The sequence below is a fragment of the Phyllobates terribilis genome, unplaced genomic scaffold (assembly GCF_046119375.1).
Source record: "Phyllobates terribilis strain yellow unplaced genomic scaffold, ASM4611937v1 Scaffold_2__4_contigs__length_985480577, whole genome shotgun sequence".
In the NCBI taxonomy this organism is placed as follows: Eukaryota; Metazoa; Chordata; class Amphibia; order Anura; family Dendrobatidae; genus Phyllobates; species Phyllobates terribilis.
The window spans coordinates 746404613-746423820 of NW_027362762.1; the positions used below are offsets into that span (position 1 = coordinate 746404613).

At 44.2% G+C, this 19208-nt stretch overlaps 1 protein-coding gene across 1 annotated transcript in view; it reads left to right on the plus strand.

The window, feature by feature from the left end:
* The window catches only part of LOC141227649 (amine oxidase [flavin-containing]-like), a 197912-nt gene that overhangs the window by 131907 nt on the left and 46797 nt on the right, over window positions 1-19208 (plus strand). The window contains exons 6-7 of the mRNA XM_073667244.1: window positions 17030-17171; window positions 18808-18957. Coding sequence (XP_073523345.1) covers window positions 17030-17171; window positions 18808-18957 — 292 coding nt within the window. The remainder of the gene's footprint in view (window positions 1-17029; window positions 17172-18807; window positions 18958-19208) is intronic.

Here is a 19208-nt window from a genome sequence, read left to right on the forward strand (position 1 = left end):
ATAAATTGTTTTATTTATGTTTTTCTGTGTCTTGTTGCTTGTGTATAATTTTGTGTTTCTAGTTATTTTTAGGAAACCTTGGTGGATTTACCGGGAATCCTTGTATATAGTTGGAGCGTAACCCAGGATGGACTAGAGACTGTTAAGGACTCGGGGTAGGACAGACCCCTACCTGGTTACGTCTCCCTGTGTTGGTGAAATGGACACCTTTGCTTTTCTTCAAAGACTGCACCCGGTTGCGGACACGCCGCAACCATCTTATGTGTTTTTCTTATTGTGTTGTTATTGTTATACTTTGTTATGTTTTTCTAAACGTGTTTAGTCCCGGAGTACTAAATTTCACTAGGGGGGAATGTGACACCCCAGGGGTCTGGTTGCCACAGTGATAGAGATATTATGTCTGAGAGCAGGTGGGAGGTCCTTTGGTCAGGGATCCTGTGCATGCCACACCTCCTGCCCAGTCTTGGGAGGGGAAGAACTTCCCCTGTATAAACCCGGGGCTGAGGCAGGGTGAGTCAGACAAGGAGAGTGGAGACAAGAAGCAGCATAGGAAACAGCAGAGTTACAAGGAGTCAGGGGCTGGCAGCTACAGAGCTCGCCCTGACTAAGAAGATTCTTTACCTTACCCGGAGTCCGAGGCTGTGGGGACTAACGCCTACCCAGCAGCAGAATCCGTCGGGCAGGGGATTTCAGGTCCTCTGGCCCAGAAGCCCGAAGGCACGGTCACACGCGTGGGACCAGCACCGCCATCGTGGAGCGGAAGCCATTAGAAGGCCCCGAGTCACCGGCCATACGGGTGAGCACCACACGGTACACTCAGGGACGTGGGCTACTTACATCAGCTTCTAGCAAGGTAGCCAGAAGAGTACAGTCAGTTTGGGAGGCCTACAGCTACGCCTGGCCAGGGGAGATCCCATCTGCTCAAAGACTGACCAGGCCCCGTTTGCTAGCAAGTACTCCGGGAGGGTCTGTCGTTGTTACCAGTAAAGACCCTGAACTACACCGTACCGTCTCTGAGTGGTTCCTGCTACCCCCATCATCCACGTCGGCTGCCCTGAGGCCATACCCCTCCCGTTGGGGGTTATACTATCACGCTGCACAATCCTACCACCGGCCTCAGCGGTCTGCCCTGCAGCAGCAGCTTCCTGGCTGCACTCAACGGGTGGCGTAGTCATCAACTATTTACTACTAATAGACTGCCGTCTAGTTTGACTCCCTGGGCACGGACCGGGTCACCGCCACGAGATTACAACCCTCCACGGATCCGGCTCCGGGTAAGCTCCCGCGTGCGCACCGCAGCGCGACACAGGCCCAGGGGCGCGTCAGATCTCTGCAGGAACAATGAAGATCTCCATTTTTTTTTCTCTTTCCCGCATTTGCAGTGGGGAGGTGCAATCTGTCAGCCTATCAGCAGCGCACACACGGAGCGAAGTGCTTTTTTTCACACAAGCAAGGGCATGTGTCATTGGCAGTGTATGTCACATGTCCTTGCCCTATAAGACCAAGCCATTTTCCCCGTCGCCACCATTTTCTCACTGCTGCAGCTGCGTGTTAGACGGCACCGCTGTTGCTGTGTGCGCTATACCTTGTTAATTTCAAGCCAATTTTCGCACAAATCTACAGATAGCTTGGGAGTAGGGAATAGTTGTGATTGCAGTCCTTTTAAGGACTAGGTTACAGCATTTCCTACGACTTTTATCAGGGAGGTCTGTGCTCTTAAATAGATAGGTTGTGGGAGTAAAGACTAATTGTAATTGGAGTCCTTTTCAGGACTAGGTTACATCAGTTCCTATCAGTTTTTGCCAGGCAGGTCTGTGCCAGTGCTGTGCAAGTTTTTTTCACAGCATTTGGCTGAATCTAGCAAAGCTAATCCTTTTTGGCCTATTGCAGAGTGTGTTAGTCAGTGGAGTAGCCTATCTGTGCTGCAAGATATACCACCTGTGTATAGAATACCAATTTTTTTACTGCACCTAGTGAAGTAAAATCTTTTGGGCATAGCATCATTCTATTAGTCCATCTATACTGACGTCCATCAGGTTGCAAATTAAAACTAATTTTTATCTGCATCTACAGTACCTCTGAAAAAATATTTGGGCTTCTACCTGTGTGTGGGATTTGTTGTATTAGTCCATCTATACTGACCTCCATCAGGTTGCAAACTGAATATATTTTTTTCCTGCATCTACCTCTGAAAAAATATTGGGCTTCTAGCTGTGTGTGGGTCTTGTTCTATTAATCCATCTATACTGACCTCCATCAGGTTGCAAACTGAATATAATTTTTTTCTGCATCTAGCTCTGAAAAAATATTTGGCCTTCTAGTAGTGTGTCGGACTTTCTCTATTAGTCCATCTATACTGACCTCCATCAGGTTGCAAACTGAATATAATTTTTTTCTGCATCTAGCTCTGAAAAAATATTTGGCCTTCTAGTAGTGTGTCGGACTTTCTCTATTAGTCCATCTATACTGACCTCCATCAGGTTGCAAATTAAAACTAATTTTTATCTGCATCTACAGTACCTCTGAAAAAATATTTGGGCTTCTAGCTGTGTGTGGGACTTGTTGTATTAGTCCATCTATACTGACCTCCATCAGGTTGCAAACTGAATATATTTTTTTCTGCATCTACCTCTGAAAAAATATTGGGCTTCTAGCTGTGTGTGGGTCTTGTTCTATTAATCCATCTATACTGACCTCCATCAGGTTGCAAACTGAATATAATTTTTTTCTGCATCTAGCTCTGAAAAAATATTTGGCCTTCTAGTAGTGTGTCGGACTTTCTCTATTAGTCCATCTATACTGACCTCCATCAGGTTGCAAACTGAATATAATTTTTTTCTGCATCTACCTCTGAAAAAATATTGGGCTTCTAGCTGTGTGTGGGACTTGTTGTATTAGTCCATCTATACTGACCTCCATCAGGTTGCAAACTGAATATATTTTTTTCTGCATCTACCTCTGAAAAAATATTGGGCTTCTAGCTGTGTGTGGGTCTTGTTCTATTAATCCATCTATACTGACCTCCATCAGGTTGCAAACTGAATATAATTTTTTTCTGCATCTAGCTCTGAAAAAATATTTGGCCTTCTAGTAGTGTGTCGGACTTTCTCTATTAGTCCATCTATACTGACCTCCATCAGGTTGCAAACTGAATATAATTTTTTTCTGCATCTAGCTCTGAAAAAATATTTGGCCTTCTAGTAGTGTGTCGGACTTTCTCTATTAGTCCATCTATACTGACCTCCATCAGGTTGCAAATTAAAACTAATTTTTATCTGCATCTACAGTACCTCTGAAAAAATATTTGGGCTTCTAGCTGTGTGTGGGACTTATTGTATTAGTCCATCTATACTGACCTCCATCAGGTTGCGAACTGAATATATTTTTTTCTGCATCTACCTCTGAAAAAATATTGGGCTTCTGGCTGTGTGTGGGACTTGTTGTATTAGTCCATCTATACTGACCTCCATCAGGTTGCAAACTGAATATATTTTTTTCTGCATCTACCTCTGAAAAAATATTGGGCTTCTAGCTGTGTGTGGGTCTTGTTCTATTAATCCATCTATACTGACCTCCATCAGGTTGCAAACTGAATATAATTTTTTTCTGCATCTAGCTCTGAAAAAATATTTGGCCTTCTAGTAGTGTGTCGGACTTTCTCTATTAGTCCATCTATACTGACCTCCATCAGGTTGCAAATTAAAACTAATTTTTATCTGCATCTACAGTACCTCTGAAAAAATATTTGGGCTTCTAGCTGTGTGTGGGACTTGTTGTATTAGTCCATCTATACTGACCTCCATCAGGTTGCAAACTGAATATATTTTTTTCTGCATCTACCTCTGAAAAAATATTGGGCTTCTAGCTGTGTGTGGGTCTTGTTCTATTAATCCATCTATACTGACCTCCATCAGGTTGCAAACTGAATATAATTTTTTTCTGCATCTAGCTCTGAAAAAATATTTGGCCTTCTAGTAGTGTGTCGGACTTTCTCTATTAGTCCATCTATACTGACCTCCATCAGGTTGCAAACTGAATATAATTTTTTTCTGCATCTACCTCTGAAAAAATATTGGGCTTCTAGCTGTGTGTGGGACTTGTTGTATTAGTCCATCTATACTGACCTCCATCAGGTTGCAAACTGAATATATTTTTTTCTGCATCTACCTCTGAAAAAATATTGGGCTTCTAGCTGTGTGTGGGTCTTGTTCTATTAATCCATCTATACTGACCTCCATCAGGTTGCAAACTGAATATAATTTTTTTCTGCATCTAGCTCTGAAAAAATATTTGGCCTTCTAGTAGTGTGTCGGACTTTCTCTATTAGTCCATCTATACTGACCTCCATCAGGTTGCAAACTGAATATAATTTTTTTCTGCATCTAGCTCTGAAAAAATATTTGGCCTTCTAGTAGTGTGTCGGACTTTCTCTATTAGTCCATCTATACTGACCTCCATCAGGTTGCAAATTAAAACTAATTTTTATCTGCATCTACAGTACCTCTGAAAAAATATTTGGGCTTCTAGCTGTGTGTGGGACTTATTGTATTAGTCCATCTATACTGACCTCCATCAGGTTGCAAACTGAATATATTTTTTTCTGCATCTACCTCTGAAAAAATATTGGGCTTCTGGCTGTGTGTGGGACTTGTTGTATTAGTCCATCTATACTGACCTCCATCAGGTTGCAAACTGAATATATTTTTTTCTGCATCTACCTCTGAAAAAATATTGGGCTTCTAGCTGTGTGTGGGTCTTGTTCTATTAATCCATCTATACTGACCTCCATCAGGTTGCAAACTGAATATAATTTTTTTCTGCATCTAGCTCTGAAAAAATATTTGGCCTTCTAGTAGTGTGTCGGACTTTCTCTATTAGTCCATCTATACTGACCTCCATCAGGTTGCAAATTAAAACTAATTTTTATCTGCATCTACAGTACCTCTGAAAAAATATTTGGGCTTCTAGCTGTGTGTGGGACTTGTTGTATTAGTCCATCTATACTGACCTCCATCAGGTTGCAAACTGAATATATTTTTTTCTGCATCTACCTCTGAAAAAATATTGGGCTTCTAGCTGTGTGTGGGACTTGTTGTATTAGTCCATCTATACTGACCTCCATCAGGTTGCAAACTGAATATATTTTTTTCTGCATCTACCTCTGAAAAAATATTGGGCTTCTAGCTGTGTGTGGGTCTTGTTCTATTAATCCATCTATACTGACCTCCATCAGGTTGCAAACTGAATATAATTTTTTTCTGCATCTAGCTCTGAAAAAATATTTGGCCTTCTAGTAGTGTGTCGGACTTTCTCTATTAGTCCATCTATACTGACCTCCATCAGGTTGCAAACTGAATATATTTTTTTCTGCATCTACCTCTGAAAAAATATTTGGCCTTCTAGTAGTGTGTCGGACTTTCTCTATTAGTCCATCTATACTGACCTCCATCAGGTTGCAAATTAAAACTAATTTTTATCTACATCTACAGTACCTCTGAAAAAATATTTGGGCTTCTAGCTGTGTGTGGGACTTGTTGTATTAGTCCATCTATACTGACCTCCATCAGGTTGCAAACTGAATATATTTTTTTCCTGCATCTACCTCTGAAAAAATATTGGGCTTCTAGCTGTGTGTGGGTCTTGTTCTATTAATCCATCTATACTGACCTCCATCAGGTTGCAAATTCAAAATAATTTTTTTCTGCATCTAACCCAGCCAATAGTTTTGGCCTAATACCACAGTTTGGCCACTCAGCTCTGCTCGGTTACCATCCATTGTTTTTTTGTGCAAACAACTCCAGAGTTGTGAATTAGTTAACCACCAAATTGAGTGGAAAAAGGCCTGCTGCTGGTGGAAAGGGGAATAGGCGTGTTGGGAAGGGGAAAAAAGGTTGTGTCCGTGGGGTAGGTGTTAAAGCAACAGTAACATCTGCAGAAGAAAGACCATCTTCCAGCCAAACTAAAATGTCTACTTCTTTTAGCGGACAATGTGATAAGATCCCTTTCTTACGGCCACGCCAATCGCTACAAATTCCAGATGAGGCACAAAAACAGCAGGTGCTTCAACGGATATCAAGTGCTCCTTTAAGTGGGCTCTCCTCCACATCAACTTCAACATCACAAATACTCCAGTCCTCAAAGGTGTCACCCAAATCGCACTTGCTTCCTCACAGCTCCCAAATCTCCAGCTGCCCGTCTGAGTATGAGGTAGAACAGATGGTTGAGTCTGCAGAGCTGTTTACTCATACTATAGCCTGGGAATCAGAGGTCGACTCCAGCACTTCTGTGAATCCAGACGAGGAAATGATCTGCACTGATGCCCAGAATCTTTATGAGTCGGATCCAGGACCAGACGCAGAAGGTTCTGACCATAATGTAGACCCTCATTCCCAAACTGTAACTCCTGTTGGTGGAGACAATGAGGAAGACGATGATAAGACTCAAATACCTGATTGGAGCGACAACTTTAGTTTTTTGTCAGGGCAGGAACAGGTTGGCTCTGAGGACGACGGGTGTGATAACGCACAGGGTGATGATGATGAGGTCGGAGATCCCACTTACTGTCAACCCACAGTCAGCCAAGAGATGAGGTCAGCAGAGGAGGTGGAGGAAGATGCTAGTGACGACGAGGTCAGGTTGCGCCTTCCTGGACAGAGACGTAGTACTGGAAGCACGTCAACAACTGCATCCTCAAACACAACTCTGCCTCTCACCACAAGTCGTGGTGGCTCTTCAGGTCGCATGGGTGCTAAGCCTTGCATAGCCTGGGCATTTTTTCAGATCGATAAAGATGACCCAACTCGTGTTATCTGTAACATTTGTCAGCAAAAACTAAGTAGAGGCCAAAAAATACATAGTTTGAGTACTTCATGCATGAACCGGCACATGGACATGAAGCATAAGTTGCAGTGGGAAGCTCAGTGTGCTACAATGCGGCCTAGCCGGCCGGGCCAACCACCGTCTGCCATATCTTGTGCATCCGCGGCCTCTTCATCCTCTGTGACTGGGGGGACAGCAGTCACACCTGTTTTGGGGCGCAGACCTGCCACCTCTTTACCCGCAACAGCCAGCGTGATTGGCAGGTCATCATTTTCTTTGGAGGTGGTAACACCAGCTGGTGTTGAGCGCTGTCCGACATCGATAGCACCACCTTTGGATCAAGGCAACCTAACATGTCCGCCTGCATCTTCCTCACAGACCGGCAGTTTGCCGGGGACACCCTTATCAACCCCGTCTAAGCACAATAGCCAGCCCTCGGTCCCTCAGATGTGGACAAGTAAAAGACCATTTCCTCCTAGCCATGAGAAAGCTAAGAGGTTGAATTTCACCATCTGCAAGCTCTTGGCTACAGAAATGCTGCCTTTCCGCCTGGTGGACACAAAGGATTTTCGAGACCTTATGTCCGTCGCAGTGCCCCAGTACCAGATGCCCAGTCGGCACTACTTCTCAAAGAAAGGTGTGCCTGCGCTCCACCAGCATGTCGCACATAACATCACCGCTTCTTTGAGAAACTCTGTGTGTGACAGGGTGCATTTCACCACAGACACTTGGACGAGTAGGCATGGACAGGGGCGTTACATGTCGCTGACTGGGCACTGGGTAACTATGGTGACAGCAGGACAAGGGGCTGCTGTCCAAGTCTTGCCGTCCCCACGAGTTGTGCGTCAATCCTCTTTATGTCAAAGTTCCTCCACTGCTTCTGCCTCCTCAACCTCCTCTCGGTCTTCCACCTGCACCCAAAGCCTGTCTGGTCATGCCACAAGCTTTGTAACTGCGCAGAAGGGATCCTGCACACCTCCTTACTATGCTGGCAGTAGGGCTCAACGTCATCAGGCGGGTTTTACATTGAAATGTCTGGGAAATGTGAGTCACACAGCTGAGGAGTTGTGGTCAGCTCTGGAGAACCAATTTCATGAATGGTTGTCTCCACTGGACCTGAAACCAGGGAAGGCCGTGTGCGACAATGCTGCAAACCTGGGTGCGGCCCTTCGCCGGGGCAATGTCACACACGTGCCTTGTATGGCTCACGTGTTGAACCTGGTTGTCCAGCAATTTTTAGCCCACTATCCCAGACTAGATGGCCTTCTGCAGAGGGCACGGTCGCTGTGTGCTCACTTCCGCCGTTCGCATCCCGCAGCTCAGCGACTTACATCTCTACAGAAGTCGTTGGGCCTGCCACTTCACCGGCTAAAATGCGATGTGCCTACCCGGTGGAATTCAACTCTGCACATGTTGCAGCGACTGTGGCAGCACCGACAAGCCCTGGTGCAATACGTTCTGACGTATAGCCTGGGCCAACGAGATTCAGAGGTGGGGCAAATCACGCTGGAGGAGTGGTCTCAGATCAGGGACCTATGCACCCTTCTGCACAGTTTTGAAATGGCGACGAAGATGTTTAGTGCTGATGATGCCATTATCAGCATGACTATTCCGGTGATTTACATGCTGGAGCACATGTTAAACAGAATTCGGAGTCAGGTGGTGGCACAAGAGGAGGTGGAGGAAGTAGAGGAGGAGGAGTTGTATGCGGAAGGGCTAACATCTGCAAGGTCCAGACGGTCGGCAGCACCAAGGCGGCAGGCATGTGAGGGTGGGGGAGATGGTTTTACCAGGGCGCATGGTAACAGCCAAACTAGTGAGGAAGGTGCAGGAGCCCAGGAAGAAGTGGAGGACGAACTGATGGAAGACTCATCAGATGAGGGAGACCTTGATCACATTTCTGTTGTGCGAGGTTGGGGGGAGAGGACAGAGGAAGGAAGCATGATTGTTACCTCGCCACCAACACAACAGGGACTTGGTGCTCCTGGATGCGCAACACACATGAGTGCCTTCTTGCTGCACTACCTGCAACATGACCCTCGAATTGTGAGAATTAGAAATAATCCTGACTACTGGGTTGCCACACTGTTAGATCCCCGGTACAAAAGTAAATTTGCAGAAATTATTCCTGCCATAGAAAGGGATGCACGCATGCAGGAGTATCAGCAGAGACTGTTGCAGAATCTTACATGTGCTTTTCCACAAAATACCAGTGGTGCACGTAGTGAATCTCACAGTTCCAACTTGCCAACCATGGGACCGTCAAGTGTTCAGCACTCAAACCGTAACAGAACCACAGTATCTGCTGGTAACATCAATTTTGCGGAATCATTTCACCACTTTTTTAGCCCATCCTTTGCAAGGCCACAGGAGACAAGAAGTCTGACACATAGTCAACGCCTAGAGACGATGGTACAGGAGTATCTCCAAGTAAACATTGAAGCCACGACTGTGTCACTGGACCCTTGCTCTTTTTGGGCTTCCAATCTGGATAAATGGCCGGAGCTAGCCACTTACGCCTTTGAGATCTTGTCATGCCCCGCAGCCAGCGTTCTGTCTGAACGTGTGTTCAGCGCTGCTGGTGGTGTGCTGACAGATAAGTGCACGCGGCTCTCCACTGATAATGTAGACAGACTCACGTTCATAAAGATGAACAAATCATGGATCCGAAACGACTTTTCTACCCCTGTGTCATCCTGGGGAGAGTAAAAGCTTGATGATTGGTTAAAATCACCCTACCAACCGTTTTAAGCTTTCAAATTACTAATCATGTTTATCTGTATCTTGACTGGAAAATAATTTGGGCTTTGTAGCAGTGTGCAGCACTGATCCTATTAGGCCATCTATAATAAGCTCCACCAGATTTAAAATTAAAAATAATTTTTAGCTGCATCTAGCCCGGAAAATAATTTTGGGGCTCCGAGATGCGCAAGACACATAAGTGCCTTCTTGCTGCACTACCTGCAGCATGACCCTCATATTGTCAGAATTCGAAGTAATCATGACTACTGGGTTGCCACACTCTTAGATCCCCCAAACTTTTCGATCAACCTTTTCATTTTAATAAAGACCAAAAAAATGGTCATTTTTGAAATTATAAGCATTAGCAGGTTGTTAGAAACTGAAATCAAACAGTTTTCAACTCAAAACTTTATTCTAGGTGATGTTACATTTTCACATAGGACCCCTTGTTCGAAAGGAGCTTCTGAACTCTCTCGTCCATTGAATTTGTCAGGTTTTGGATGGTTTCTGCTTCAATTGTTTTGCATGAGGACAGAATACCCTCCCAGAGCTGTTGCTTAGATGTGAACTGCCTCCCGCCATCATAGACACTCCTTTTAATGATGCTCCAAAGGTTCTGAATGGGGTAGAGGTCAGGGGAGCATGGGGGTCACACCATAAGTTTGTCCCCTTTTATGCCCATATCAGCCAGAGATGCAGATGTTTTATGTGCAGCATGAGATGGTGCATTATCATGCAGAAAAATGATCTTGCTGTGAAATACACGGTTCTTCTTCTTGAACCATGGCAGGAAGTGCTGTTTGAGAAAATCCACATACATTATGGAGTTCATCTTTAGCGCCTTCAGGGATCCTAAAGGGGCCGACAATCTCTCTCCCCATGATTCCAGCCCAAAACATTACTCCACCTCCTCCTTGTTGGCGCTGTAGCCGTGTTTGCGTGGGGTGTGCATCAACCAGCCATCCTACACTCCATCCATCTGGACCATCGAGCGCTGCACGGCACTCGTCCGTGAACAAAACTGTTTTGAAATCAGTCTTCATGTAATGTTTGGCCCACTGGAGCCGTTTCTGCTTGTGTGAAGTGGATAGAGGAGGTCGACAGGATGGCGTATGCACAGCTGCAAACCTCTGAAGGACCCTGCATCTTGTTGTTCGGGGGACGTTGGAGGCACAAGCAGCTTCAAAAACTTGTCTGCTGCTATGACAAGGCTTTTTTGCCGCTGCTCTTTCAACCTGACGTAATTGCCTGTAGGAAAGAGTCCTCAATTTGCCCTTATCAGCACGCACACGTGTGTACTGTGAATCAGCTACATACTTCTTGATTGCCAAGACACTTCATCCTTATCATCGCACAATGTTGATTGTAGTCATGCCTTGACCTAAACACTCCACAATTTGTTGCTTCTCAGCAGCCGACACATCCTTTTTCTTTCCCATTTTGGCAGAAAATGTAGGCTGCTTAATAATGTGAGAGAGCCTTCTTAAGTAGTCTTGCCTTTCATTGGACACACCTGCCAAACTAATTAGCACAGGTGTCTGCAATTGCTTACAGTGATATAAAGAGCCCTGGCACACATCACCATCAATGAGTTTAACTAACAAACAAACAAATTCTTCCCTTATCACTCCTAAACACTTTTTGCATAATAATTTGGAACGCAGTGTACATGTGCTTTTCCACAAAACACCAGTGGTTCACGTAGTGAATCTTACAGTTCTAACTTGCCAACCGTGGTCTGTATGGAGTTGTTCAATAAAGGGCCCAAAACTAAGATAACATAGATGGGAGAGGTCTCTATGAATAGGAATTCCTAAGTATTTGATACCCTGTGAGGGCCAGGCAAAGGGAAAGTTGGACTGGATGGAATCCTATATGGATTTGGGGAGGGAGACATCGAGGGCCTCAGACTTCGCTGCATTGATTTTAAAATTTGACCATGTAACAAAGTGATCTATTTCAGCCATAACAGCATGGATGGATATATGTGATTGAGTGATATATACTAGGACATCATCAGCAAATAGAGAGCACTTGTACTCGGTGCCTCCCACCTCAATCCACCTAATATTGGGGTTATGGCGAATTGATGAGAGCAGGTGCTCCGTCACTAGGATGTATAAGAGAGGGGACAGAGGACATCACTGCCTTGTCCCATTGGTGATTGTGAAAGGTTATGAAAATGTTCTGACGCACCCCCTGGGCCTTGGGACACCCGGAGCCGGACCCTTTTTGGTGGATGCTGGTGGTTGTAGTCTTCGTGGCGGCGACCCGGTTCCGTGGCTCAGGGCGGTCAAACCAGTGGCGGAACTATTTATGTGGTTTTGATGTTTAAATGTCCGACTACGCCACCCGTGGATTGCGGTCAGAGTGAACCGCCGCTACAGGGCAGACCGCTGAGGCTGGTGTTGTGGGTGCAGCAGAGCGTAGCATAACTCCCCACGGGAGGAGTATAGCCTCAGGGCAGTGTATGCGGAGGATGGGGGTGATGGTGCAGGGCAGCAGCAGTAACGACACGGAGTCAGTGATGCAGTTCAGGGCCTTTACTCACAGTTCTTATTATCCAGACCACGTCTGCAGGTAACGGCTGCCCACGTCGTACTGTGCTCACCAGGTGAGGGGCTCAGACAACTCCCAGATAACTTTGGAGCACTTCACAGGACCCCCTTTGTGTGTCCTTTGTCTGGCCTTTTTTACCAACACTTCTGTCCGGCTGCCTCGGGCCTCCTCTTGGTAAACTTGGCGCCAGTTTCCCTGACCCTATGTGGTGCCTTCCTAGCGGGTGTAGCGCGGGGCTGCGCCACATAAAATGTCAGAGCCTCCGGTTTCTAGCTGAGGGTCGTTTCCTGCCTCCACTAGTTCGGGGACCGGTCTCCCCCTTTGGCCTGACCCCTCCACGCAGGTGGATTCGGGCGTGCGGTGGCGACTCGCCCGTCCGCACCCCTGGGATCCCTTCATTCCTCTTTCCTGGAGCCTTCTCCGCTCCTCTTCCTTCCTTCTCCCTCTTCCAGGCCTGGGCCTCTGTTACTAGGCCCGCCTCCGGAGCAGAGCTCATGCAGAGCCCCTGCTCCCTGCCACTTCTGCTCAGACTTCTCTGCACTGAACTAAGATGGTGCCCACCTTTTATACTCCCTTCTCAATGCACCCAGGAACTGCTTCCTCCCTGCTCCTGCACTACAGGGTTCCCCTTCCTCAGTGTTCCCTCCCCCCACTCCAGCCAGGGACAGGGACTGTCGTGCCCATCTCAGGGGCATATTGGTCGCCCTGCCCCACGGCAATGTGGTGTAATGCATGCAGGTGTCGGGTCCTGATCCACACTCCATCCTTACCTGAGAGTGAGATATCACACCTCTGGGTGAGGTGCAATACGTCTGTAGCAACCGAGCCCTCAGGGTGCTACAGTTCCATTTATCTTCAGCCTAGGTGACGTATTGCGATACAGGGCCGTGATTTTGGCTATAAAAGGGTCCCCTAGACCCCTACCCCAAGCTTTTTAAGAGAATCATATATGGCGTGCCAGGAGACTCTATGGAATGCTTTCTCAGCATCCAACGAGAGTATCTAATTACAAATTTTTAACTGCATCTAGCCCAGGAAATACTTTGTGCCTAGTAGCAGTGTCTGCAAGTCAGCGGATTATCCCGGCTGTTAAGCAAGCTGCACCACCTGTAGTTTAGACACTTAATTTTTTCAAAGGAAATGCTTCGGGACCATGGGATACTTAGTGAAGAGCATCAGGAGGCACCCCAAGGCATAGGGGCTGGAACTGGCAGTAGGATGCCTTGCGGTGGACAGCCGAGCTCGATCCTTATAAAAGCTTTTTAACTGCAGCAGCTTTAGTGGACGCTACTGGAGCTGGAATTACCGCTGCTGCTGGCATGAGACTTGCCCTCCAATAGATCCTTGTAAATGGATTTAAAGTGTATTCATTCAAATTAGAGAGACAATTTAAATTAAAAAGCTTAGAGCTGCCTCCACCACAGGGGGGCTCGCTCGACCCACCAGCGGACAGGCACCAGTATTGGGAGAGGGGGGCTGGCCGTCAGGGTTCACCGCGGCTCTGGCACAAACCCGGCGACACGGAGGTGGCACGGGCAGGAGCGGACTGGCCGTGTCGGCTTCTCACTTTTTGGATTTTAGAAGGGCATGACATGCCTATATCTGTGTCTCCCCCTCCTTTTACTCCTCCACCTCTTTTATTTTCGCATGACTATATGTACTTGTCACTTTTCCATGTGTTAGTTATGTCTTCTGAGCAGTTTGTCAGCTTTTGGACACCTTTGAAGGTGTTTTCTATGTGTTTCTATGTGTTTTTGTTTGCCTGCCATTGGTTTTAACGGTGTTCGAAGGTGTTCGACGAACAGTTCGGCGAACACACGGGTGTTCGACGAACCGAACCGAACTCGAACACTACGGGGGTGGCTCAACACTAGTGACAACATTGCTACCTTTTGTATCCAAGGCTGGCTCCTTTCGCCATCACCTGACCCGGAGCACTGGCTAATTCCATCCCTCCTGCAACGTCTTTCCTCCTGATTAGTTCCGCATAATTTTGTTCAGGCCTGGAAGCCACACGGCATTGCATTGTTTTATCCCCTGTGCTCCGTTCTCATACACTGGCATACAGAATAGGATCCCACAACACTCTGCAGACGCTCTCACAGTGATCGAGCGATTTCTTGCTCTTTGCACTAACCATGCGCTGTGGCAAAATTTACTAAGCTGTTAATAGTAACATCATTAGTGTGGTTACTAATGTTCAGAAACAGTTTTGCAAAGTGCGTGGCAGCACTGGGTTACTGCAAATAGCAAGATTTTGCTCTTACTCTGCGAGTGGGTTTGTGGTAGGATGTGGAATCCGACTCTGAATGGCAGGATCCCACAACCCAGAAATTGCTAGAAAGTCGGACCATTTTGGGGGTATTAGGGTTATTTATTGACACTTTTTACAATAACTTTTAATATTTAGAAGAATCACCATTCATGGGCTGCTCACTCTTTAAATTAAAGAGTAACCCCAAATTGATGATAGGTACTCTTTAAATAATACCCAACATTGTCAATATACTGTAATCATCTTGGGTGTTACAGAAAATCTTTGATGATTAGAAAGTGAAATTCCTTTATGTTATATATTTTATATATATGTAAATTATCTTCCATTTAACAGCACTTTTATTATAGTCCAATGTGATGTATTTATATCTAGCAGTGGAGTGGAATGCAATGACACATAAAAACATATTCAATCTTACTGCTACTTTGCTGATTTCATTTATAGAGTAAAGTCAGGAACAACAAAGTAACTTTGACTTCCTAAATATTTGGAAAAAAAGAAACTACCGCACTCCTGGAGTGGTGGTGGTGCCCAGGTAGGGTTACAAGCCCGTATAGATACAGAAAAACAACCTGGCACTCAGAAGACTCATGGGTTCTTTTAGTGATTTTTAATAAAGTAATGTAGTAAATAACAAATAAACAGACGTTTCGGTCACAATAGACCTTCATCGGTGTACGGTTTTATTAAAGGCGTGATGCATTTGGGCCGCTGTCTAGAAATTTGTAAACCGTTGCTTGCGGTAGGTACTTAAAGGTAATGGCCTGGTCGGTGCCGTAGGCCGTAGGAGAAAATGAATAACCAGAGGCAGTAGCCCGCTAGGAAGTTGTATGCTGAATTGTAAAGGACGCAGGACGCGGTATCCACCGTTTGTCCAGAAGCATGCCGCGTCCTGCGTCCTTTACAATTCAGCAAGCAACGGTTTACAAATTTCTACAGATAGCGGCCCAAATGCATCACGCCTTTAATAAAACCGTACACCGATGAAGGTCTATTGTGACCGAAACGTCTGTTTATTTGTTATTTACTACATTACTTTATTAAAAATCACTAAAAGAACCCATGAGTCTTCTGAGTGCCAGGTTGTTTTTCTGTTCCTAAATATTTGGAACACCTGATATGGCTCGATGGCTTGCTATTAATACCAAAAATGTTCAAATTGTTTTATTTTAGCTAGGCCCATGACATGCTATTTTCAGTTATCATTATAAATGTTTCTATCACTCTGATTTTAATAGATAGCTGTAGTATATACAATGTGTGGAAATAATGGACATAATAAATAATACAGAGGTGAAAATTTTTACACTTTAAGGCTATGTTCACACTTTCAGTATTTGGTCAGTATTTTGCTTCAGTATTTGTAAGCCAAAATAAGAAGTGGGTAAAAAATACAGAAGTGGTGATGTGTTTCTATTAGATTTTTCCTCTGACTGTTCCACTTCTGGTTTTGGCTTACAAATACTGATGTAAAATACTGACCAAATACTGAATGTGTGAACGTGTCCTAATGGTAAGGAACATGCTATATATAATATCAACACATCAAAACACATCACATGTAAATGAAGATGTTTTATTTTTGATAGGCGATTCCCTTTTATATGGTATGTGTACTTTAAACACCATTTTACAGTGCATGTATTGTATTTAGTTACTCTGCATACAATTCTGCAAATAACTTTGAAAAATATCCTGGTAGCTATTTTGTATTGAGTTGCAAGTCAACCTATATTTTAACCAAGCCACATTAACAAATCTGCAATCATTCAAGACATCAAGACATATCTTGGCCTTCGACATTATAAACCTCACAAAAGTTGCCACAATATGCTTGGAACAAACACGAAACAAGCAAATAATGCTGATGAAGACATTTCAAGCTAAAAGTATAAATGAAGCATGGGACTATATTACATGTGGCTTCAAGATAATAAGTGATGCAGTGCTTATCCAAATTGAGTTTGTTGCAGTGCTTATCCAAATTTTGTCTTCCATTCATTATGGATTGGTTGTTAGGTGGACACCAACGGGACTCGATGGACCTCATTGACTTATAATGGGGACAATAGTTTGGCCAAGAAAAATGGCACTGTATGCAGTGATACTTTTTACTGTAAAGTCTGGATAAATTTGTAACAGATGCGAAAAATGTGACCATGGGCTAACAAATTTTTTTGTGACAATTCATTTCAAACTGGTGTTAAAGTCCCCCATGCCCATGAGGCTAAAGTCGTTGAGCCCACCAATGTTGGACAATCTAATCTGTATGGAGGCTTCCTGACTTTTATCCAAAATTATTTTGGGAGAGAGAAGAATCCGACCTATTGGATTTCCGATGGTCAATTCTTTTGTTTTCCTGGGACATAAGACAATGGCAGAAGCTAAGCCAAGTTTTTCTGTACATAGTGAAGTCGTGGAAGATAGTTGTCGGCCAATAATTATATCTATTGTGTATAGGCGGACCACAAGAAATGAATGCAAATGCTTATATTAAAGTCAGTGTAGTAAGGAACACAGAACAATAACATGGTTAGACTATACAATACCTCCCCTATTCTTCAAGACATTTATACTTAAATAATACATGTGTTTTTACGCATAGTATATTAATTTTCTATGATCTTGCAGCACAGCCAAGAAGTTTGCAACACTTTTTGTGAATGTAAATGTAACATCAGAACCTCATGAAGTCTCAGCCCTTTGGTTCTTGTGGTATGTAAAGCAATGTGGCGGAACTACAAGAATTTTTTCGACATCTAATGGTGGTCAGGTAAAGCTAATCATTTTTAAAATTCTAATTATTAAGATTATAGTTGGGAATACTTCAACTATAATTTCACTATGTTTCACCCATAGAGCTTAAACAAGCACTCCAATGAAGATGTTTTAAATAAATATGTGTAAATGAGTATACTGTATAGCGTAGTGTGTATGTGTTAATATACTCAACTACCGCTGCCTTCTGTGATGTCCAGCACCATTCCGTTCCTCTTCTTAGTGACGTCACTGTACTTCATACTATTTGGCTGACTATGTGTGAGACAGAAGTCTCTTTCTGTTCTGACGATTTATAGGCTTACATTGTAAAAGACACTTCTGGGTCATTCAGAGCATAGTGTGACCCTGAGAATCTGCAGAGCGGTGACATCACTCTGAACAGGAGCAGAACGGCACTGGACACCGGAGAAGGTGGTGGTAGGTGAGTATATTAGCACACTCATACTACACGACATGCACATATACACATATTTAATAAAACAATTCTTCATGAGAGTGTTTCTTTAAAGGAAACCTGTCAGCTGATTTAAGTTGCATGAACCAAGACTCTGGCTACATTATTGTAGCATTGTATACTTGTATGCTTTACTCTGAAAAGCTGCGGCGTTTCAGATAAAACATACTTTGAAAGTTGGCCGGAGACTTTGCTTTGAGACTTTCAGCTGACTAGTTTGAGGCAGGTCCCAGATACTTTTTCCTGCCCTAATCCCCAAGATTGACAGGTCTGTCCCTATGTGTGTTGTACAAGGAGAGGCCTGTCAGGTATGGGGAGTGGGGCAGAGAGAAGCTCTGCCTTAGACTAGTCATCCAAGACGCATTGTCCCCAGCCTACTTTTCAAAGTATGTTTTACTTTGAATTGCAGCATTTCACAGTCACTATCGTATTTCCTGCTGCCCATTGTTCTGGCAGCAGGAATCAGTCTCCAGGTTCCCTTTAAAGAGGTCCTGTCATTACTCATGAAATAACTTGCTTATCCAATGAAATAATAATTTTGAAGCATACTTTAAAGGGGATATCCAAGACTTAAAAAAAGGCATGTAGCTGCTACCAGAGGCAACTACCTGTCTGTTGTACTCAGCACCGGTCATAGACCGCTCCTGCTAGAGATTCAGCTGCTCCCTGTCAACAGAGCAGTAGCTTCTCTTAATGTTGACAGGGCGGGACTACTGGTGTCATGCTGATTGACTGCTGGTTTCCGCCAATTAGGCAGCAGAGAGACGGCTGTCAGTCAGCATGACACCAGTAATCCCGCTCTGTCAACAGGAAGAGAAACTGCTGCTTTGTTGACAGGGAGCAGCTGAGTCTCTGGTAGGAGCGGTCAACGATCGGTGATGGGTACAACAGACAGGTAGTTGCCGCTGTTAGCAACTATATGCCTTTTTTTTAAAGTCCCAGACATCCCCTTTAAAAGTCTTGCATTGTCTATTCCATTTCTATTACCCCTGAGCACATCTGAATAATTTCTTATCGAGGCATTAACATTTGCAAGGGTAATGACAATTTATTTATACAGTTTTAGGGAAAAAAACAAAAGGTCAACTTCAAACATATACAATACATACTATTATCATTCTTTCATTATAATCTAAACCACTGAATCATTATAAATTCCATTTTGTTTCATAAGGAAAGAAAATTTGTCGGTGGAGCTGGACAAATTAGTGAAAAAATGGCAGAACGCTTACAAGGTCAGGTAAAACTACAGAGGCCTGTTGTTCGTATTGATCAGTCTGCTGAGAACATTACAGTAGAAACTGTCAATCATGAAATATATGAGGTAGGAATTTCATTTTGTTTTCAAAAAATCTCAATATTCTTTTTTTGTTAAAATTTGAGTCAGATTCCTTTGTTAGCAAGTTACACACCTAAATACCTTTCTAAACACGAAGTTGTTTTGTATGCATAAAAAGTTAAAGTCCATGTGCGTCTTTGCACAATTTTTTTTTCATTGTTCAGTCGCTTCCTAAGTGTAGCTTTAAAGGGAACCTGTCACCTGACAAAACGCTATTAACCAGCAGATATATTATA